This window comes from Garra rufa, chromosome 4, assembly GCF_049309525.1.
Source record: "Garra rufa chromosome 4, GarRuf1.0, whole genome shotgun sequence".
Classification (NCBI taxonomy): Eukaryota; Metazoa; Chordata; class Actinopteri; order Cypriniformes; family Cyprinidae; genus Garra; species Garra rufa.
Genome location: NC_133364.1, coordinates 17799630 through 17822623, shown reverse-complemented (window position 1 = coordinate 17822623; position 22994 = coordinate 17799630). Strand labels below are relative to the sequence as shown.

The 22994-nt window shown below is 36.3% G+C and overlaps 3 protein-coding genes across 3 annotated transcripts; 1 reads left to right on the top strand and 2 right to left on the bottom strand.

Moving 5' to 3' along the window:
• The first annotated feature begins 3407 nt into the window (after nucleotides 1-3407).
• mest (mesoderm specific transcript) lies at nucleotides 3408-8674 on the top strand. The gene is made up of 12 exons (XM_073838770.1): nucleotides 3408-3603; nucleotides 3805-3994; nucleotides 4077-4156; nucleotides 4226-4303; nucleotides 4379-4515; nucleotides 4616-4674; nucleotides 4756-4796; nucleotides 4880-4950; nucleotides 5063-5164; nucleotides 5242-5318; nucleotides 5701-5764; nucleotides 8268-8674. Exons 1-12 carry the CDS (start codon nucleotides 3586-3588, stop codon nucleotides 8383-8385), a joined length of 1035 nt encoding a protein of 344 aa, XP_073694871.1. The 5' UTR covers nucleotides 3408-3585; the 3' UTR covers nucleotides 8386-8674.
• On the bottom strand, nucleotides 8675-19376 carry copg2 (COPI coat complex subunit gamma 2). Its single transcript, XM_073838769.1, has 23 exons — nucleotides 19242-19376; nucleotides 18385-18437; nucleotides 18215-18295; nucleotides 17835-17906; nucleotides 17113-17192; nucleotides 16855-16930; nucleotides 16619-16711; nucleotides 15809-15895; nucleotides 15574-15731; nucleotides 15349-15482; nucleotides 15195-15262; nucleotides 14443-14631; nucleotides 14196-14291; nucleotides 13807-14050; nucleotides 13469-13544; nucleotides 12102-12205; nucleotides 11854-11979; nucleotides 11576-11644; nucleotides 11174-11485; nucleotides 9741-9838; nucleotides 9515-9653; nucleotides 9215-9313; nucleotides 8675-9130 (listed from the first exon to the last, which is right to left on the bottom strand). Exons 1-23 carry the CDS (start codon nucleotides 19276-19278, stop codon nucleotides 9000-9002), a joined length of 2622 nt encoding a protein of 873 aa, XP_073694870.1. The 5' UTR covers nucleotides 19279-19376; the 3' UTR covers nucleotides 8675-8999.
• Nucleotides 19377-20591: 1215 nt separating this feature from the next.
• Nucleotides 20592-22175, bottom strand: ucn3l (urocortin 3, like). The gene is made up of 2 exons (XM_073838768.1): nucleotides 21985-22175; nucleotides 20592-21644 (listed from the first exon to the last, which is right to left on the bottom strand). The coding sequence occupies exon 2, from the start codon at nucleotides 21633-21635 to the stop codon at nucleotides 21192-21194; it is 444 nt and encodes a 147-aa protein (XP_073694869.1). The 5' UTR covers nucleotides 21636-21644; nucleotides 21985-22175; the 3' UTR covers nucleotides 20592-21191.
• Between the last annotated feature and the right edge of the window lie 819 nt (nucleotides 22176-22994).

The window sequence follows — 22994 nt, the reverse complement described above, 5'->3', positions numbered from 1 at the left end:
ACACAACTAACTCTATTAACAACCAGCAGACTATTACCTACAGTCACACCACAACATCAGCAGAGAAAAAGCGATATTCCTTGCGATATAACATTTCCCTAAAGAAATGCTTTTTTAAATGATTATTATTATTAGCTATTTGTTTTAATCATTTTAAACACAGTACCTGCATTTAAGACACGTATTCTCTCTTGAAGCCAAAATATTGCCATATTTCAGACGTACAGTTATTTTTAGGCACTATTATATACTAATTTTTAATTTTTGTTTACAGCTAATTTTGTGTTTTGTCAGGGATAATATAGTAAAGCTTGCAAAATCTAAACGTAAACGGTGCCTAACGCTTTTTGTGCTCACAATTTACAAAAATTATATAATAAGCGAGTATATCATAAATCCATTTTCACTACGGTACACGTATATTACATTTTTATATTCGGACTATTTCAGTCTGTTTCTGGTAGGAACCGCTGCGGAATGTATCTGCGTGGCTCGTCATAGACATAAACAGAGAGAAGTAGCTCCGGCTACAATGTTCTTCCGCCAGACACCTGCAGTTCTTTTTATTAACCGCTAGCGCGCCAAAACGTACGGGTCTATTTTAGCCTATTAATAGGAACCGCTGCGGAGTAGCCCAGTACCTGCGTGACAAACAGAGAGAAGTAGCTCCGGCTACAATGTTCTTCCGCAAAACGCATGCGGTTCTGTTTATTAACCCCAAGAGCGCCATACGTTACTGACTGCAGCTTTAATATAATAGGTACGTGCAAATAATTAGGCAGCTCCTTCTTGTGGACAGTAAGTATGTCTGCATTAATAAATGACAACAGCACAAATGTGACCCTGGACCACAAAACCAGTCTTAAGTAACACAATAGCAATAGCCAAAAATACATAGTTTTTCTTTTATGCCAAAAATCATTGGGATTTTAAGAAAAGATGTTCTATGAAGATATGTTGGAAATTTCCTACCATAAATATATCAAAACTTAATTTTTGATTAGAAATGTGCATTGCTAAGAACTTAATTCGGACAACTTTTAAAGCGATTATCTCAATATTTAACGTTAGATTTTTTTGCACCCTCAGATTCCAGATTTTCAAATAGCTGTATTTCGGCCAAATATTGCTCTATCCCAACAAACCATCAATGGAAAGCTATTTATTCAGCCTTCAGGGGTTCACAAATAGACATAACACCATCTTTTAAAATGCATGTAAATATTGCTCTGTTGTAAAGCATTATCTGCTTAAATAAAGGGTAAATGAAGGTGCAAGACTACGGCACTCAAGTCCTAAAATGCATCATTTCAGGTTTTTTTGGTTCTTATAGGTGCGCTTCATCTTTTTCACCACCAGATGCCAGTAACTGTGTAGAAAAGCTTTGCTTACTGAACCCAAATTCAGTAAGTTTGTATTGAAAGGGGTTGTGGATGGTTTTATTACACCAAAACAATACATTTATCCAAAGAAATTGTTGTTTAGCTAGTGATTTTTGTTAAGACCAACTTTGCAGATGCAAGACCTGCCAGTGCTCAATATCTGTGGTCTGAGGGGCTTGGACTTGCAGAGGGAAGTTCATAAAACAGAGGCTCTCATTCATAAGTAATATAAACAGCCTCATGGCCTCTAAACCCCTTCAAACAAGTGCTTACTCTGTCTCTTTTTCTGAATCTGACTTTCAATTTAGGTCCTTTATGTCTCTCACGTGTTATCTTTGTTAGGTTAGGTATATTAATATTAACTATCTTTAAATAACAGTATTAAACCACAAAGAACAGAATAAAAAGGATTGCCTAAGGGACTGTGGCCCCTTAATTTTTTGTCACATTTTGTTTTGTTGCAGCATTATGTTAAACTGCTTTAAATTAGTTTTCCCCCACATCAATTTACACTCCATACACCATAATAATGACAAAGCAAAACCCAGATTTGCAAATTGTACAAATTTATTAAAAATAAAACACTGAAATAAATACATTGCATAAGTATTCATACCCTTAACTCAGTACATAGTTGAAGCACCTTTACAGCCTCAAGTCTTTCTGGGTATGATGTGACGAGCTTTGCACATCTGCATTTGGCAATTATCTGCCATTCTTTGCCTCACCTTTTCACCTCTCAAGCTCTGTCAGCTTGGATGGGGGCTGGCAGACATTTTCTAGAGTCCTAGTTGTTCCAATCGTCTTCCATTATGGATAACGGAGGCTACATGCTTCTGTGAACCTTCAATGCAGCAGATTTTTTTCCTGAACTCTTCCATAGATCATTGCCTTAACGCAAGTCTGTCACTGAGCTCTACAGGCAGTTATCTTGACCTCAGGACTTTTTGCTCTGATATGCATTTTCAGCTGTTAGACCTTTTCTGAGTGTGTGCCTTTCTAAATCATACTCATTCAAATGAATTTGCCACAGTTTACCTTCACTCGAAGTGTAGTAACATCTAGAAGCAATATGAATGCTCCTAGCTAAATTTCTAATGTCCCAGAAAAGGGTATGAATACTTAGTTTTTTATTTCTAATAAATTTGCAAAGTTGGTACAAACCGGTTTCGTCCTTTGTCATTATGGTGTATGAGATGTAGATTGATGTAGAAAAAAAAGAAATTTAAAGCAGTTTAACATAATGCTGCAACAAAACGTGAAAAAACTGAAGGGGTATGAATACTTTTGCAAGGCACTGTAAGTGTTTCTTTTATAGCACTTTATCTATTTGTGTCAATGCAAATTTTTTAAAGGCCGTTTTCTCAAAATGAGTATTTTCTTCTACACTGACCCATAAATCTCCACTTCAGTAACACTTAAACAAACCAAACTTTATATTTTTATTCCTCACTATATCCTGAAGGTTTTTACAGAGGGATTTGTTCATACATAATTAGCTTATTTTTATACATTTTATTCCCCCAAAATACTAAAAAATATAGTATTTCCTGTCTATTTTAATTTTTTTCTGAGTGACAAAATGAGATACCCAAAATTCCCTCTGTAGAAACTTTGGTCTGTAGTATGTTAAAAAAAAAAATAAACAAGAATTTTGAAACTGACCTGATCCAGAGTTTAGATTTTTGTACTAGAAATGTATGTGCATATTTCATTTGCAAATTGAAACCTAATATTTTAGAAAACTTGTAATACAAAACACGTTTGCAATAATCCATGTAATCAACTGGGTAAGGAAGGTGATAACTATTTGTTATTACCCTATTCACCTGCAGTGTCTCGCCTTAAAGGGAAAAATATGAAGCTAAATACTTTCGCTTGAATATACGAATTTTAAGCAAGCTGCACGTTTGGATTTGGTGACCAAACAAAACAGCTCCTAACGCCTCTGGTAGATATCATTGTCGTTTACCATCCGCTCCACTGGGGGCATAAGCGAGCTTTACTTTCAGCCTGAGACCTTTGGATCCTTGGCAACACGACGCTTGATAACACTCGCAACAAGAAGGTTTTAAGGCCATGCAAGTACGGATTCTGCCGATGACAGCTCAGTAACAGACTCTTAATTTCACTCAACAACACACATTTCAGCCCCTCAGCAAAAACAACCGACACACACTGTGACAATCCGCAGGAGTCGGGAATGTCACACGACTCACCTGTAAGTAACTTGTCTTTCAGATGACTAGCACGCAATTATGTCAATTGTTATTTTGCAGTACAGTTTGAATTTATCTATTTTAATACGTGTTATGTTATGAGACAGCTGTCTGTAACGTTACCTCTCCCTCCAGCGACAAAGTGTACTATGTTAATACAGTATAAAACACACAACCAAATAAAAAACTTACCCTGTCTGCAGCCAAATGAAAGTGAGTGCGGTTCGGGCCGTCGCGTAAGCCGGGAATGGTGGCTTCACGTCGGTCTGTTGTGCATTCCTCTGCTCGCGGTGTATCTGCACATCCCTCCACCGCAGCTCTCACCTGCACTCAACACCTGGCGCTCTTCCGGTCACTTCTTCACATTCAGAGGCAACAACATCTTCTATAAAGGTATATCACAAGCTTTGTTTACAAACTGACTTTAATTTCCATTTCATAGCATAACATATACCGTATTCCTGTTTGTCAATAGAGTCAGTCGGTGTTGTGGGAAGCTCTGATGTCCTCTTGATGCTTCATGGTTTTCCTACTTCAAGCTATGACTGGTATAAGGTAAACCCAGAGCCACTTAAAAGTCATTTTATAGTATAGTCAAAATGCTTATATTTTGTCTTTTTGTAGATTTGGGATTCCATGAATCAACGTTTTAACAGAGTCATCGCCCTCGACTTCTTAGGCTTTGGTTTTTCAGACAAACCGGTGAGATGAAACACATGTGGTTGTTATTTTAAAGAATTTTATTAGTCATAATTTCTTCCATCTAACAAACTCCAGCGACCGCATCGATACTCCATCTTCGAGCAGGCCAGTGTGGTGGAAGCCCTGGTTGCTCATTTGGGTCTGTCCGAGCAGAGGATCAACATCCTGTCACATGATTATGGAGATACTGTAGCTCTCGAGTTACTGTACAGGTGAGCCCTTAAGATCCTTTAAAACCCTCCTCAGCGTAATTTAGCTTAATGCTCCTGTCAATATGATCTGGGTGGTTCTCACATGCAGTTAAACACACAGGAGTGACCATAACAGAAGCGGACATGTTACGATAAACAGCCTTTGCCTCTCAAATGGAGGTAGACTTGAGTTTTATTCAGTCAGTATATATATTCTTTAAGTCTGAATGGAGATTCATAACTTGTTTTTAATCTTTAAAGGAATATTCCCTGAGACTCATTATCCAAGATTCGCTCAAAAAGTGAGTTTGAGTGTTATAAAAGCACTTTTGTTTTCATTTTCAAATATGAGAAGTAACTATTTCTAATCTTTTGTCATCTATAGGTGTTGAAGGACTCAGGTTTCATTTCACCCGTTCTTACACGTCTAATAAACTATCAGATTTTCTCTAGAGGGTGAGTGGAGTGTCTGAAATGGGAGTGGTATACAGTACACAGTTCAAACTATTTTACACAGTGATAAATCATTTACTTCAATCATGTTAGCTTTGAGCTGTTTACCTTACAGAATAAAGGATGTGTTTGGACCGTACACCCAGCCAACAGAAGCCGAGTTCTGGGACATGTGGATAGGCATTCGCTTTAACGATGGAAATCTAGTCATGGACAGGTGTCCAATCTTCTCCTTGTGTTTTGCCTTTAATCATAATAACCGTCGCCAACTATCATTTGTTGTGTTTTGCTCAGTATCCTCCAGTACATTAACCAGAGGCTGAAACACAGAGAGAGATGGGTCGGGGCTCTAATCTCCACTTCAACACCATGTGAGTATACACACCATTTATACAGAGGTACAGAATGAAGTGTGTGAATTTCACTCACTGCGGTTGTTTGCTTAAAAACTCGGCTGTGGGCAGTGCTATTGAGGCTAAGTAGTTTAATCCAATGAAAATCACCGCGGAAGCTGCTTAAGCCGTCTGCACCCCAGGCAATAAGCGTTTGAGGTGACAGTATATATTAAGTGAACATTTACATAGTTCAATGCAGCACAACACTGTATATGACTAGATTTTGTCTGTTATAAATAGTTTTGTGCTTTGGAAGATGAGTAGTAGATAAATCACCCTTAGGTTGCGTATTGTGGCCGCAATATTTGTTCTTTGCAAATATCACTGATTTATCGCCTTTTTCTTTTTTACTTGGTAGTGCACATGATTTATGGACCACTAGATCCAGTTAATCCACATCCTGAGTTTATTCAACTCTACCAGTAAGTATATATATATATTAGTTTATATTTATTAACTTATTTTAATTTACTTTAGTTCTTATTTGCATATGTTTTTTTTTTTTTTTTTTTTTTAAATATGCTTTTTTTTTTTAAGTCATTGCCAAAAAAAGGGCTGTTTCTGTCAGATAATGATGGTCCTGTGGTTAGAACGCATGGCGCAAGACATTGTTTCTACATATGAGTCATGGGTTCAAATCTTGGTTGTTTTGTTAGTTTCAAAATTGGATTAATATTTTTAAAACACTCTTTCTGTTGGTTGGTTTCAATCCCAACACATTGAGGTGGGATTCAAGCCCAACCCTTTATGTGCACCTTTGTCCGCAACCAACGTGTGTTTAACCACTGCACCACCATGGCTTCCGTGATGCAGTAGAAATTTCGGGGTGGTTTGTTGTATGCGATGACAGCAATTTAATAATAAGCAACCGTGGGATTCGAACTCGGGTCGCCCAGATAAAAACATAATGCTTTATCTTCTGAGCCACTGGAGCTGTTTGACTAGTTTCAAGTAGTTTTGCATGGAGTCTTTTGTTTTATGTGATCAAATTTAAAAACAGCGCCAGGATTTGAACTCAGGACTCCGTGCACAAAGCGCAACGCTTTATCCGTTGAGCCACTGAGATTGTATGTTTTGCGTCACTTTATGGAGAATGACATATGGAGAAATAAATGTAGCAAAGAACTAGTGAGATTCAAACCAAGTCTTGTTCAATTGATTTTTAGCTTCATTTAATTCCTTGCGCATAATATCGTAGAGAAATAAATGTAGTAAAGCAATAGTGAGATTTGAACCAGGGCTTTCTTGTGTGAAAGGCAGTAACTTATCCTCTGAGCCACAGAGGTTTTTGGGAATGTACGATAGATTTTTATCATATGTTTTTAGCTTTACTAAATTTCTTTTGCATAATATCATGGAGAAGTAAATGTAGTAAAGCAATAGTGAGATTTGAACCAGTGTTTTCTTGTATGAAAGTCAGTAACTTATCCTCTCAGCCACAGAGGTTCTAAGAATGTGGAATTGATTTTTGGCATATTTTTTTTTAGCTTTACTGAATTTCTTTTGCATAATATCATGGAGAAGTAAATGTAGTAAAGCAATAGTGAGATTTGAACCAGGGCTTTCTTGTATGAAAGGCAGTAACTAATCCTCTCAGCCACAGAGGTTCTAGGAATTTAGAGTTGATTTATTAACTTAATCTAATTCCTTGCACATAATATCATGGAGAATAAATGTAGTAAAGAAATAGTGAGATTTGAACCAAGTCTTTCTTGTATGAAAGGCAGTAACTAATCCTCTGAGCCACAGAGGTTCTAGGAATGTAGAATTGATTTTTAGCTTCATTTAATTCCTTGTGCATAATATTTGGAGAAATAAATGTAGTAAAGCAATAGTGAGATTTGAACCAGGGCTTTCTTGTATGAAAGGCAGTAACTTATCCTCTGAGCCACAGAGGTTCTTGATATGTAGAAGAGATTTTTAGCATTACTTAATTTCTTATCCATAATATCATAGAGAAATAAATGTAGTAAAGAAATATTGAGATTCGAACCAAGTCTTTTTTGAGTGAAAGGCGGTAACTAATCCTCTGAGCCACAGAGATTCTGGAGGTAAGCAGTTGATTTTTAGCATATGTTTTTAGCTTCACTTAATTTCTTATCCATAACAATAATAAATAATATTAATAAAGCAACAGTGAGATTCGAACCAAGTCTTTCTGGCCCTTGAATGAAAGGCTGTAATTTATCCTCTGAGCCACAGAGGTTTTAGAGCTATATAATGGAGTTTTAGCATATGTTTTTAGCTTCACTTAATTTCTCATCCATAATATCATTCAGAAATTAATGTAGTAAAGCAATAGCAAGATTCAAACCAAGTCTTTCTGGTATGAAAGTCAATAACTTATCCTCTGAGCTATTTTTGATTTTTAGCATTTGTTTGTAACCTTACTTAATTTCTTGTGCATAATATCATGGAAAAGTTGTACAAAAGGTGGTAATTTATCCTCTGAGCCACAGACACTCTGGAAATGTACAATTAATTTTTAGCATTTTTTTTCAGCTTCACTTAATTTCTTATCCATAATATCACAAAAGAACATTCTTACTTCTGTATGTAATATGTAATGAAATTCCAAAAGTTTCTAAAACAGTTCCTCATGATTTAAACTAAGTTAAAAGCATAGAAATGTCCAATTTCCCCAGTGTCTCCCAACCCTGATCCATTTCAGGCTTTGGAGTCTCTGCTAACGAGTTGATGAGTTGAATCAGGTGTGTTTAATTAGGAGGAGTTTAAAAATGTGCACTGCATTATCTGTGGCTCTACAGCGCTTTATTATAAGTAAAATCAATGGTTGAAACTAATCATATGAACAAAGACGAAACAGCTATGCTGTGACAAAGATTAAAGCCAGAACAAACAGTCCCTGGGCACTATCATATTACAATATAACAATTTTTCCTGCTCTCTTTTCCTTATTTACAGGAAACTAGTGCAGAGATCCACAGTCTCAGTTCTATATGAGCATGTGAGCCATTATCCACAGCTGGAGGATCCCACAGGCTTTTTTAATGCCTACCTAAGCTTTATCAACTCATTCTGAGAGAGAATTGTGTGATCATTCTGAAACAATTAATGAGTGGAATATTGCCTCAAATAAGTTGTTAGAAATGATTCGAAGCCATTTATGTAACCGAAGAGTACGTGAAATACCAGTCATGTGTAAATGCATGAAACTGAAAGTATTGCATCAAGTATCCAAAGTCATTACAACAGCCAGTAAGTTTGCTCAAATACAATGCCATCACTTGTAAATACATTTCTGTTCTAAGCATGAATCCTTTTATTCAAATAAAAAGGTCTTTGTGTAGAAAAACACGAAAACAAAAGTACTCTTTCAGACTCTTTTATTATTGATAAATGAAAAGGTTTGTAGTAAAGGATGTGTTTGTTTCCCCTAAGCCATGACACAAGGCCAAAACAGCTCAAATCCCAGAGAAACAATGTTTAGAACTCTTCCACATGAATCAAAGTGGCACAATGTTTCAGAATTCTCTCAAAAACAGAACAGACCAAATACAGAAACAGAATGTTCCAAGGGATTCATGTCAAGCCATAAAGATGGTTGTGAGAAACATTATAGAGCTACTATATTGATAGATATAAAAGCACAATGACCAAGATTGGCATGGTAGCAGGTTGTCAAACATTGCTCGTTTAGCCGACAGAGGCCAGGATGACGTCCACAACGTTCTCGTCTGTGCTCCTAACAGTCACCTGCATGGTGACCCCATCAGCCAGAGCCAGACGTGCCCTCACCAATACATCATGACCTCCCCTAAATACACCTTCAGAAAGACAAAATCATTAAAATACACATTTCAGAAATGAAAATTCTCTCAAAACTGAAAAACAAGTAATGAAATCAGTACCTGCAAGGAACAGAACATGCGAGTTCTTGTTTTCAGGAACTTTGTCTGAGCGCTCGCAGGGCTGCATGCCCAGGAAGGTAATGATGTTATTTACTGCCTCTGTGAAGACAAACATGATACAGAGATGATCGTTGTTTTCTTTGCGCACATATAGTATTCTCGTAGCTTCATAGCATTACAGTTGAACCACTGATGTCAATTGGACTATTTAATCGACGTCCTTACTACCTTTATAGGTTTAGAACGTGGTAGTTAGGTTGCTGTTTATTTTGAGGTTAACTTTCCTTCAGGCAAGCTTACCATCTAAAGTTCTGACTGTGGCCAACGCAAACGTCTCTTCCTTCTCAAACTCGTCTCCGATTTCCTCCCACGCCGCACCGAAGTTTGGTTTTAACACCTTCTGTATGTGGTCTGCGACTGTCACCTCTAAATCTTCCAGCTGGGAAGGAAACAAAACACTGAGTGAGGAATGGTCACTGATAATGCCTTTTTTGTTAGTGTGAAGTGATTTAGAAAATGTGCATACCACATATTCATCATCGTAACCGTCATCATCAGGCTCTCCCGTGTTGGGATCACAGTCCCGGACGAGATATTTCATTGTACAGCTGAACGTGCAAGAGACTAAGACAGAAACAACAAAACAGAAAAATTATTAAGGGAAATATAATCATTAATGGAGAAGTTCACTTCCAGAACACCAAGATGTTCATGTCTTTCTTTATTTAGTCGTAAAGAAATTATTTCAGAGGAAAACATTTCAGAATTTTTTTCTTCCATGGTGCCCCCAAGTTTGAACTTCCAAAATGCAGTTTAAATGTGGCTTTAAACTAGGGCTGGACGATAAATCGAACGATATTGTGAGGCGCGTTTAGTCAATGAAGCCGTTACTTTGATTAGTAGTAAATCTCCATAACGTGTGTTCTGCTCAGGTTCCGCTGGAGCGGCAATTAATACAGAGACGTAAATCTCTGACAAGCTACGCCATATCGAGCTTAATATCGCATTCGATTCGCATACGATTTTGAGCGCGATTTGGCGTAGCTTGTCAGAGATTTACGTCTCTGTGTATTAATTGCCGCTCCAGCGGAACCTGAGCGGAACGCACGTGATGGAGATTTACTACTAATCAAATTACCGGCTTCATTGACTAAACGCGCCTCACAATATCGTTCGATTTATCGTCCAGCCCTACTTTATACCAAAAGCAGTTGCAAATGATCCCAACTGAGGAAGAAGGGTCTTATCTAACGAAATGATTGTTTCTTTGTTTTTTTTAAATACAATTTATATACTTTTTAACCTCAACGCTCATCTGGTCTTGCTCTGCATGAACTTTTTTCCCGGTTCAAGAATGTTAGGGTTTGTCGAAAAACTCCCATCTTATTTTCTCCCTCAACCTCAAAAATCATTTCAAAATCATCCTATATCACTGCAGAAATACCAACCCAAGTGAACATGCAACGAATATCTAACACGCTTAACAAAAAAGGTAAAACAGCGATGTATGGCGATTTTGAATTTGACTGAGAAAATTAAACTGGAGTTAAAACAGAGTTCAGGCAGAGCTGGACAAGACGAGCGTTTGAGGTTAAAAAGTATAGAAATTGTCATTTGAAATAAAAATAACCAATCGTTTCGCTAGATAAGACCCTTCTTGCTTGGCTGTGACTGTTTGCAACTGCATTTCAGATCATTTGAAGCTGCATTTAGGAAGATCAAACTCGGGGCAACATAGAAGTTGACTATATGGAGAAAAATCCTGAAAGGTTTTCCTCAAAAAACAATTTCTTTTCAACTGAAGAAAGAAAGACATGAACATCTTGGATGACAAGGAGGTGACTACATTATCTGTAAATGTTTATTCTGCAAGTGAACAACAACTTATTATGAATTTGTTGTTCAAATCTGCCCAAGAAAGAAAAGCTGACATCAAACTGCAAATCAATCATGTCTTACCTGCTGTGGGGTCATCTTCTGGTAACCGCACCAGGCTGTAGCAGGACCCGGGCTGGTTGTAATGGAGGCTTGGTGCAGGAACATAATGTAGCACCTCGTACGCCTCCGATGGCTCCATCTGGACGAGGACCTTCTGCAGCAGCTGGTCGTTCAGCGTGTTTGTGCAGTCGAACTGGAAGATCATGTGATTTGCGAAAGTGTGTTTGATACAGCGCACCACATACTCCGTCTCTGCTTCTGTTAACTGAACCGGCTCGGATGACTTGAACAGAGGACCCAAGCTCTGGAATTCTGGGATGGCTGCAAGTTGCTCTGAGGGAGAAAAATAAGGGGACCAGTTAAAACGTGGCACAGTTTTACGGTAGCACGTGCATTGTTTTGCTCCTTAGCTAATCTTCTTACCTTGGTAAATGTCTTGGCGGGAAGGTGCAAGCTTCTCGGGTAGCTTGCTAGTTGCCACGGGTGCAATTTCTGGAATTAAAGAGAAAAATTAAGTGAGCTTGTGCAGTTTGAGCAGTTTTGGGAAAGCTTTGCGATTTAACCCAAAACCAGGCCAAACTGTTGTAGAACATAAACAAAATTTTTTTTTGAGTAAACGTAATTACGAAAATATTCTGCAAAGGATTATGATCAGTAATGAAGTTATTGACAATGTTGGCTGCTGAAGCTGAGGTTCACACCTGTTTTCTGTTCGGTGATGGGTGCAGTGGCCAAGGGAACTGTTTTCATGTCGAACGGTTTCTCAGAGGGCTCCAGTGTGTACTGGTGGAGGGATTTCTCCAGTCCGGGAACAGATACGGACAGACCTGTGAACAAAACATTCAACAATCAATGTTCACTTACAAGCTAAATCAGATCAAATACAATATCAGATATACTATAAAAATCCTAACTGTCTTAAAACTATCACTTCAACACAAATCCTCACCATTGAAGATGTAAGCAGCATTCAAGGCCTTCTGCTTCTGCTGAAGGACGTTCATGTAGAATGTGGCTCTGTCTCTCACCTCATCATCACTATCCATCATACACCTGTCAGACACACACAGTAAATTAGCTTTTTAAAACATTTCACTCCAGAAATGGGCAATAAGCAACATTATAATTACAATACTCTTACATTCTGGTAGATTTTAGATTTTTTTTTATAGATAAGTGGTTTAAAATACTGAAAGTATTAACTTAAAATAATAAAATATATACAATTCAATTTTCCATATCTGAAACCACTTTAATCCAATCAAATAAACGACATTTTCACTTTTTAGTAAAAACAGTAGTTTTACTGTTTCATTGGTCAGTAATATTTATTGTTATAAATATTTATTGTTAATATGCATTATTATTAATATTTATAGTTTAATAATTTAATTAGATGAGGATTTTCTTCTTTTTAGCATTATATAATACATATTTATAGTTTTATTTTCAGCTTTGCATCTTTTTTTTAATCCAATCAAACAAATGAGGCTTCCTCTTTTACTAAAAAAAAATATATATATAAATTATGTGGAAGCGTTTCCGCCCCTGAATAAAGAAAAAAAAAAAAAAAAACTTCTCGCAATTCTTTTTTTCTAAGAATTAAGTGATACAAACTTTCAATTTGGACTTTTTTTTTTTTTTACTCGAAATTGAGATAGACTTGCAATTACGAATTTTAAAGTCCGAATTGTGAAATATAAACTCACAATTCTGAAAAAAAGGCAGACTTGCCAAATATGAACTCGCAATTGTGTGTTACAAACTGGCAATTATAAGAAAAACTCAGAATTGAGATTTAAACTCAATTCTAAGGGAAAAAATATTTTTTTTCTCAGAAATGTAAGTTTGTATCTCACTTTTCCTTTCAGAATTGCAATATAAACTCACAATTCTGTTATAAATTCAGAGCTGCAAAATATAAACTAAACTCTTAATTCACAAATAAACTGACAATTGTGAGACAGAAAACTGAGATTTAAACTCTCAATTCCTTAGAATTTTTTTTTTCAATTCTAAGGAATTGCAGTGTAAACTCGCAAGTCTAAGAAAAAAAAAAGTCAGAATTGCTAGATATAAACTCGCAATTGCAAGAAAAAAAGTCAAATTTGTGAGACAAACTCAAATTTCCTTTTTTTTTTGGTTTTTATTCAGTGGCGGAAAAAAGCCTTCCATAATTTTCAGCTTTGCAGTTCTTAATTCAATCAAATAATGTTGTTTATTTTAACACACATTCACATTGATTTCCAAACACACATTTCTTTGTTCACTTCCTCACTCACATACACACTTCACTTCCTGCTTCTAAAGGCTTACCTCTGCATCAGGACCAAGACGCTTGGCAGCAGGTCATCGTTTTGAGCCCCAAACTTGGCCAGCGCACTTACAGCGGCTTTAAAAAAAAAAAAACGTGAGAGGAGAGTCAGAACAGAACTTAAATGTCCTAAAGCTGCTCAGTTTAGTCAGAATCAGATTAATTACAGATTACCAACCCTGCTTAAAATGACCACTACTTGCAGTTGGATTGCAGAAAAAAAAAAAAAAAAAAACTTATAAACACAAGCATCCTAAAATCTTGAGATGGCACGAGCAGGTCTTTAAGCTCATTGCGAGAAAGTTAACGCATAGGTCAGAGGTCACGTGACAGTACTCACCTGCCCGCACTGCCTCGCTCTCCAGGACCACACGGTTGAAGATGAAACGAATGTATTTGGAGGGGGTAGGGGTACGTGGCCCTTCTTTCCCCAGCATGTGGAGGATTTTAGTGGCCAGGACGGTGTGCTCGCAATCCTCGATAAACTCACAGAGGTGGGCCAAACCTGTCTCCTTGCTCTCTGGGTTTTCCTCTATGATACTAATGATACAATCCACAATGGCTCTCTTGTACTCAAATCCACCCTGCAAAAGAAAAAAACAAAACATGTTTTAATAAAAAAAAAAAAAAACTATTTTGGCGATAATTAATTAATGGTTTGGCACAAAAAAAGAGATTACAAGAGTCCAGAGTAATAACAGAGGAAAAAATGTCCTTGAATGAACTTACATCATCTCTCAACATGTTTGAAAGGAAGTTCATCATCACGCTGTGCTTCCTGGGATACTTCTGGCACAGAGCACTGATGGCCTGGACCACAACCACCTGGAAAACCAACACACCATTTGGTTAGGAAAAACATTGTTTACAGGAACATTATCACAGGACTGATCATTTCAAATGTAAACTACATAAATATAACCAAAGCATGATTGAATACGCATCTGAAGCAGGTGAAACTTGGTCATGAAGTCACCTTAAACTCGTCCGAGATCTCAGAGACAAAGGAGGAGATCTGCTTCATAAGGCGGTCCACGCTGCTCTCGCTGCCGGTCTTCAGGAGTGTGGTAATGGCCAGGGTGGCGATGCTGCGGTTGGAGTCAGTGATCAGGTTCTCCAGATCCAGGTTGCATGCGGTCACCGCTGACGGGTGCTTCATTGCCACCTGTGTATTTTTTTATTGGTCATATCACCTCTTTTCATGCCAAAAAATTCTGACTTTGAATATTTCACCCTATTTAGAACGTCGTTTTTGCACTATTTGTGTGATAAAAGCTCATCATAAAAATATGTTCTTTGGTGTCTCCATGTGGTAGTTGGTGAAACTGCAGCTAGTTACAAATTAAAGGGATAGTTCACCCAAAAATGAAAATTTTGCCATTAATTACTCTCCCTCAAGTCGTTCTAAACTCTTAAGACCTTTGTTTATCTTCGGAACACAAATTAAGATATTGGCACGTTAAAGGCCCAGAAAGCTAGTAAGGACATCTATAAAATAGTCTGTGACATCAGTGGTTTAGTGGACTATTTTATCCTTATCCATGTCCATACTACCTTTCTGGCACTTAAACTGGGTCAGAAAGCTCCCGGATTTCATCAGAAATATCTTAATTAATGTTCTGAAGATGAATGAGGGTCTTACAGGTTTGGAACGACATGAGGGTGAGTAATTAATGGCAGAATTTTCAATTTGTGTGAGCTATCCCTTTAAATCCTATTCAAACCTACCTTATTCAGGGTCCGTACAGCTGCATATCGCAGGGCTGCTTTGGGAGAGCTGCAAAACAGCTGGAGAACTATGGAAAGAGATAGAAAGAGATTTATTTGAACATCTAGTGTACTCTGTTGTGTGCTGGTAAGAAAGCAAAGAAGAAAGACTAACCGGACACAGCAGGAGCCAGCTCACGGGCGGTACAATTGGGCATGTGGACAATAGCGGAGGCTGCTTCATAAACCACCATCTCATGTTTATTCCTCAAGCAGCTCTCAATGAAGTCAAACAGTGGGCTATCGTGCCTGTTAAACCACAAGCAGACTGAATGAGTAAGCATACATTATATGCAACTGCATGATGCTGAATAAAAAAGCTGATGTCCAACACACATACCCCCCTTCTGTCTCCTCCAGCAGTTTGCTGGCAATGCGAATCATCATGCAGTAAGCAAATGGAGACTTGAGGCCAGACTTGGTGAATTTGTTGAGCATCTTGGTCACAGCCAGACGGTCATTCTTCCTCAGGTGGTACAGAAGACCCAGAGCATGGTACTGTGGAGAGAGATCATTTTATTAGAGATGGACAGACCATCTACTCATAAAACGATGGATGCAAGCATCTCACTAACCTGCACCATGATGTTATCACTTGAAGCTGCCTCCTGAGCTTCATTGACCCAGCGTTTTACCACATCAAAGCTCATCTTCACCATGTGCTGAAGAACAAATACACAAACAGAGCTTCGTTATCCAGAACCATCATGTTAGGGGTGGGAATAAGTGTAATAAAGAGTTAAGTGGTAAACTGAGTAGTATAAATAATTAGTTTACTTTAATTTGGGTGTTAAAGGGATAAAGTCAAAAAGAAATTAGGGTTTTTGAGGAAAACATTCCAGGATTTTTCTCCATATAGTGGACTTCAACGGGGGCCAATGGGTTGAAGGTCCAATGCAGCTTTAATCACAATTCACGATTCCAGCCGAGAAATAAGAGTCTTATCTAGCGAAACGATTGGTCAGTTTATCAAAACAATAAAAATGTAGATACTTTAACCACAAATGTTTGTCTTGCACAAGCTCTGCCATTGCGTCACACATAATTTGTGAAGTCAAGCTGGTGGAAGACAAGCATTTGTATAGCTTGGTTTAAAGAATATGATTGTTTCGTTTCATAAAACCCCTATTCCTCGGGTTGGGATCACGTAGAGCCCTTTGAAACGGCATTGGAACTGAAATTTGGACCTCCAACCCGTTGATCCCCATTGAAGTCCACTATATGTAAAACAAATCCTGAAATGTTTTCCTCAAAAACCTTAATTGCTTTTCGACTGAAGAAAGAAAGACATGAACATCTTGGATGACATGGGGGTGAGTAAATTATCAGGAAATTTTTATTCTGACTGATATTTTTTAAATAATCCCATTTGGTTGTGATCTTACCAGTGAGGAGACCAGAGCAGAGCTGGAGACGCTGGGCACTTTGTCCACGATGGCCTGTTTCATGTATCGTTCAATAGCCTGCAGCATTGTGGTCTGATGGACAAGATAGAAGAAGCACAGTTGCAAGGATTATTTATATCAGTTCCATTAGTTTATATTTAGTTTATTTCTCACTGACAGCAAATTGAATCTTCTATACACTGAGATAAATGAGTTTTCAAACAGTTGAGACTCACATCAGTGATCCTGCAGAGAGCTCTGATTGCCGGCCCCCTGTAAACATCCTCTTTACCAGTCATGTCCTTTGTCAAGCTGAGAGACAAACGAAACATTAATCAGCATTCTTCTTAAGGTAATATTGGCAAGCGTGTGCAAAGATTTCCTTTCCTCATTAAACAACATGTTTTTACACTATATATACATATATATAAGAAAAATATTTAGTAAATATCTCAGCAAATAACTACACTGCTATGGTAACATGAACTGCTCACCTGCTTGTAACAATGATCACATCCTCCGAGATGTTGGCCATCTCCTTTATAGTCAGGTAGCACATTCTTCTCAGGGTTTGCTAAAACAAAAGACAAAAATTAAATATATAAAGACATTTTATTCTGAATTAAAATTCAGAACTTCAGCCCTAAGGCTCAAAACACACATTGTTTACATTAAATTATTAACAATTCAATATACAAAATACGAGTAGTCAGTGTTATTTTAATATTTATTATTACTTACCATTATAGTTTCCATTAATATTTTGATTCAGCGCTGATTTATATATTTTAAATATTTTGACTTTTTATATATATATATATATATATATATATATAATTATTATTATTATTATTTTTTTTTATATTTTTTGTAATTTTGTTATGCCTTCTTTCATTCATTTAAGTTTTTTTTCCATTTAGTAATTAATTTCTAGTTTCAAAGCCATTTCGAATTTTCAATTAATTTTTAATATTTTTTAAATACTTATTATATTTTAGTTAATTTAGCTCAACTACTTTTCAAATAGAAACTTTTTATTTTTAACAATAAACCTGGAAATAATAAACAGATATATCAGTCAGACTTGGATAAAAATTTTTACATTTGTAAAAAATAATTGTGTATAATTTTGTTGCTGTCATGAATTAAATTATTATACATAATGCAGTATGTAACACTAGCAAAAAACAGTTAATAGGGCTGTAAAGTTTCTTACATCATTGGACTGGAACAGTCTTGTCATGGCAAAGAAAGCTTCAGTGGCCTCTGTGGTGCCAAAGTGCTCACCCTGAAAAATCAAAGAGGTTAGTGACGAATCAGTCCATGAAAAGCAAAAATAGAAACTGTAGTGGAAAACTGCTGGATAAGTAAGATAGTAAGAGTTCAAAAATCATTGAATTAATTATTTTTTATTAAGTTATCTCGTTTTTATTGTGTTTTATTGTGTTAGCTGTATTTTTTTACTTCATATCAAAATAATCCAACTGCAGTTTGATTGAGATTAACTGGAATGCACAATGAAAAAACATGATTTTTGAAAATTGTAAAAAACTGTGTTTCTGTTTTTGCAAATAAACTCTTCATATAATAATGCACCTGGTTGAGCAGGTAAATGATCTTCGTGAGGATGTGCAGACATCTTCTCGGATTGATGGGCGTCTCATTGAAAATCCGAGCCTTTGAAATATACATGCAATGTAAGTATTAAAAATACAGTACTAAACAAACATTTATCTGATTTTAAGATACAAATGCATTAAACTCACCTCCTGTAGTACAGCGCTCTTCTCTAGATGCTGAAAGGGGTTTGAGCCACTTCCTAAACACATCAAAACAGAACTGTCAATCATCCACATCAGTCTTGATTCAAATACAATACTGGGTAATATACTAATCTGTAAGTTATTAAATCATAAAACATTAGATGCTATTTCTTCTAGAAACGTACTCAGAATTTATATGTGACTCTTCATCTGAGCTCCCTTCAAAACAACAATATTAGTCACACATATGAAACGTATCCTATATATAATATAATCCTATATGGAAAGTAAACTAAAACCAAAGAGTTAGATCTTCTGAATCTGAACTGTGGGATGATTACAGATTAATTTGCAGATGATTACAAGTACATTATAGAAATTGTTATGACAGGTGAGAATAACGTTAGCATCTTTGCGGCCACTTTGCAACCATTTATCCATTTATTATTAATCAACTCCAGTCAGACATTTTTAAATGTATAAAATACAAAGCATATGGAGAAAATCCACGAAGCAGATGTATTATCTTCAACGTTGGCACTTGTACTGTAGATCAATAAAGGGAACTGCTACCACATTAGCTTCGTAATTAAACACTAAATATAAACACGTACTACAGGATATTGCAAAATCTAACAGTTAATTCGCCACTTAAAGACAGAAGTAAGTATAAAACTCTAACAAGCACTTTAATATTTAATGTTAAATAAGTTATATTTCCAGTTGCAGATGTTATGCTGTGGCCTGCAGTCGCTCTTCCTTAGCAAAACAGCCGACATTATTACGGTCACTGAAATAAGATGTTATATATAGAATACTGACTCTATAATATGTCAGCATGGATTTAATATTGCTCTTACCAGACTCTTCATCCTTCTTGTCAAATTTCTTGATCATTTTGCGGAATGTTTGAGAGCAGTAAACGAAATGATCAGACAGTCATTCACGCTCTTTTCCTCCACGTCAACTAGGGTGACGTATGCTGTGAGCTGGCGGAGGTGAAGATGGCGGTCACAGAGAGCATAATTCAAAATAAAAGTCTACGCTTAAAAGTCTGGATAAAGACGATAACGAGGTTGATTCATATTTTCATCCATTAAAAAAATGTATAATCAATTTTAAATATATGTTCGAAAAATAAAACAAATATATATATATAGTTTTAAAGAAATTATATATATACACACTACCGTTCAAAAGTTTGGGGTCAGTACATTTTTATTGTTTCTTTCTTTCTTTTTTTCAAAGAAATTAATACTTTTATTCACCTTATTAAGTTAATAATTAAAAGTTTATTAAAAGTTAATAATAAATCATTTACAATGTTATATTTTTTATTTATTTTGAATAAACACTGTACTTTTTAAACTTGTTATTCATGAAAGATTCCTGAAAAAAAAAAAAACACAGGTTCCAAAAAATATTTGGCAGCACAACTGTTGATATTATCCAACATTGATCATTTTAATAATAAATCAGCATATTAGAATGATTTCTGAAGGATCATGTGACACTTAAGACTGGAGTAATAGCTGATAAAAAGCTTTTCATCACAGGAATAAATTCTATTTTAAAGTATGTGAAAAAAAAACATTATTTTATTGTAAAAACATTTTGCAATATTGCTGTTTTTTTTTCTGTACTTTTAATCAAATAAATGCAGCCTTGATGAGCATAAGGGACTTCTTTAAAGACTATTACAAGTCTTACTGACCCCAAACTTTTGAACAGTAGTGTGTGTATATTATATATATATATATATATATATATATATATATATATATATATATATATATATATAGTTTTAAATATTTATATACATTTAAAAGAAATTATATATACAAAATGCAATATTTATATGCTACGTATTTGTTAATTACAATGTTATATAATACACATTTTGAATTATCCATATATTCATTTTTAATATTTGTTGTAAGAGACCAAAAGCTGAACAGTGCCATAGCATTTGTAAATTCGGTAGTCTTCCTACAAATATTGTTCAGCCTTAACCAAAATGTAAATTTAATCTGAAAAAGGTGATCATATGTATATTCTTCTGATTCAAAACGACTTACCTGCAACATAAACAGTAGACTTCCCAATTATTGCATTGAATAGTATGTCTAAAATAATGGCTTTAGTTGCGAAAAGTTTTATGTGATGCTTGTAGATTCTTATGTCTCTTAGATGCGCAATACAATGAAATGTTTACATTTGCATTTATTTATTTATTAAACGATAAATCATTATTTTCAGTACAAAAATATTCAACTGGTTTTATCAACCCAACGTTTTCAGAGCTTTACAGATCTGTAACCACCCAGTCGTGTATAAAGAGCAGTTATTTTTTAATACTAATCAGGTCAACTTTCATCTGAAATGCACAGACAAACTGTATTAATGAAAAAGGAGAGATGAAGGAGCATTGCAAAATATATCGTAGCATAATTTCCTCTGAGACATATGATATTAGCTACTCCAATCATTAGGTCTCTTTGAAGCTTGAGTTTAGAAATTGGCCAAACAATTGTTTTGTTTACAAATATGAGTCTGTTGTATGTATGTTGTAGATAATAAGCCAATTTGAAATAATTTCTTGTTAAACAGCATTAAATCTTCATTATGCGTTTAGTTGGTTAAACCAAAACCCATCAAATACTTATATCACTTATTAATAAGTTCCATTAATTTTCAGTATTGCTTGTTATGCAACTGAAAAAAAGCTTTTATTACATTATTAAATTAGAGATAACATGCCTCAGCTGGTCACAAAAAAATTGTTAAAGTCAAATTAGTGTCATAAGAGTTCATTTTCTCTTTCCAATCTGCGCCAGCAAGCGCGCGTTGTCGTCCGCCTTTGCGCGCAGGTTCTTCGCTTTGGCAATGTTGAAGAGGATGTTCATAATGTTGGTGGGGACATCAAGGGAAAGAGTGACCTGGCTGCGTCGGTCGCTCTTCGCAGTGTTGCGGTAGAGTTTACTCCTCAGCTGCGTCTGGCTCAAGTATCTGTATTTGGACGCGGGTATCGTCCTCCTTTCGCGCGGCTCCTCGGAGGAAAGCGTGTGCGCTGACTTGTACAGCAGGTTTAGACTGTCCAGCAGGGAATCTGCTGGCTGCTCGTTACCATTAGTCTCGGAGAACACTTCATTGTTGCAAAGAAAGTTGGACACGGGGTCGTACGTTGGTAAGCAGAGGCTGGAAACCGGTGCGCAAAGTAGTGCAAGAGCGAGGAGGGTCCGCGGGAGCCACATCGTTTTGCCCTGTTGAACGGAGGCGCGTAAGAATAAACATAAGGTTAGTACGTTAGAAAGCCTTTCAGTTTACTTTATTAAAAGTTTGGTAAGAAAGCTTGTGTAGCTAAAAACTGTCCTGTACACCTATACATAATGTTCAACTAAAAGTTAGGCTGCTAACTCTAATGCTGTTTCAAATGTGTTCGAGTTTTTTATTTTGTGTTAGCCTGTCACAATTCATAGCTATCCGCCTCTAATATTCTTGTCTAATATTCAGGTTTGGAACATCCAACCTCAGGGTAAATTATGTCAGAATTGTTATTTTCTGAGTAAACCATTCCCTTGAATCTGATGCAAAAGTACTTACCTGCACTGTTTGAATGAGGAGAGTCTTCTGAAGTGAAGCACTGTTGGGTCAACCAGAACTTTTGGATCGTGAATCCAAAGTGGTAATAAAAAGGCAAGCGAGTCAACAACTCGGTGTCAACTTAATGTCGCATTGAATCATACGAGTGATTTAGTGGGTTTGATATCTCCCTGGCTGCTCATAATATCGGCTTGGACTGTTTGCCCATTGGATGTGCATTCATTTAGTATAAGCCCAATTACGCGGCAGTCGTACGCCAGCAATAACGTCATTTATTGGGATCCTCCCAGTAAAATGAGGCGGTGATTGATGCGCCCGTATACGTTTACCCATACGCCACCATATGAAACATAGAGTCTACTTTGAGCTTAATATTTGTAGCTAGCATGTAATTATGACCAAAAAAAGTGATAAGCTGATCACCTGAGCATGTCCTTATCACGACCGGCTTACTGCAGGCTATCTCGATTATTGAACAGCTACAAACAAACAAATATATATTATTTGTTTGATTCATTTAACCCAATCTCATGAGAAGACATCATTTTACGAGTTGGCAATTACATATGAATTTCATGTTGTTCCAACCCTTAAAGTCCCCATGAAATCAAAATAGAAGTGTTTTGGCTTTTATTATGTATGTATATGTTAGCCTGAAGGTTTTCTATGAGCTAGCGTGTTTCAAAACAGTGAACAAATTTGCATTTACAAGATATACACATTCAAAACTTAGTCTCTAACGTCTGCCAATATGGATCAGTGATTTGGATGACATCACCCTGCACTTCAGCTTCTCATCAAACTTTCTGTCCAATCAAATGCTCTCTAGAATCCAAAATGCCTGCCCCCTACCCTATGAATAGATGGTAAAGAGGCGGGTAAAAGTCGGTCACTTCTTTACAGAATTTGTATTTTCTGTACGGTGAATGTAAAATAGTGCACTATATAGAGGATAGGGAATGATTCAGACAGTGTGAATATGCATTTTGTTGGGGAGAATGAAGTCTGGT

Bases quoted from the DNA above. Each gene is read 5' to 3' on its own strand.
- mest (XM_073838770.1), top strand. The intron at 4,304-4,378 runs GTGAGATGAAAC...AACAAACTCCAG, and splicing joins TTGGTTTTTCAGACAAACCG to CGACCGCATCGATACTCCAT. The intron at 4,516-4,615 runs GTGAGCCCTTAA...TTAAACACACAG, and splicing joins GCTCTCGAGTTACTGTACAG to GAGTGACCATAACAGAAGCG.
- copg2 (XM_073838769.1), bottom strand. From the start codon at position 19,278: ATGATCAAGAAATTTGACAAGAAGGATGAAGAGTCTG. The intron at 17,193-17,834 runs GTAAGAAACTTT...CTTTTGTTTTAG, and splicing joins GACTGTTCCAGTCCAATGAT to CAAACCCTGAGAAGAATGTG. The intron at 16,712-16,854 runs GTGAGTCTCAAC...CTTGTCCATCAG, and splicing joins CTCTCTGCAGGATCACTGAT to ACCACAATGCTGCAGGCTAT.
- ucn3l (XM_073838768.1), bottom strand. From the start codon at position 21,635: ATGTGGCTCCCGCGGACCCTCCTCGCTCTTGCACTACTTTGCGCACCG.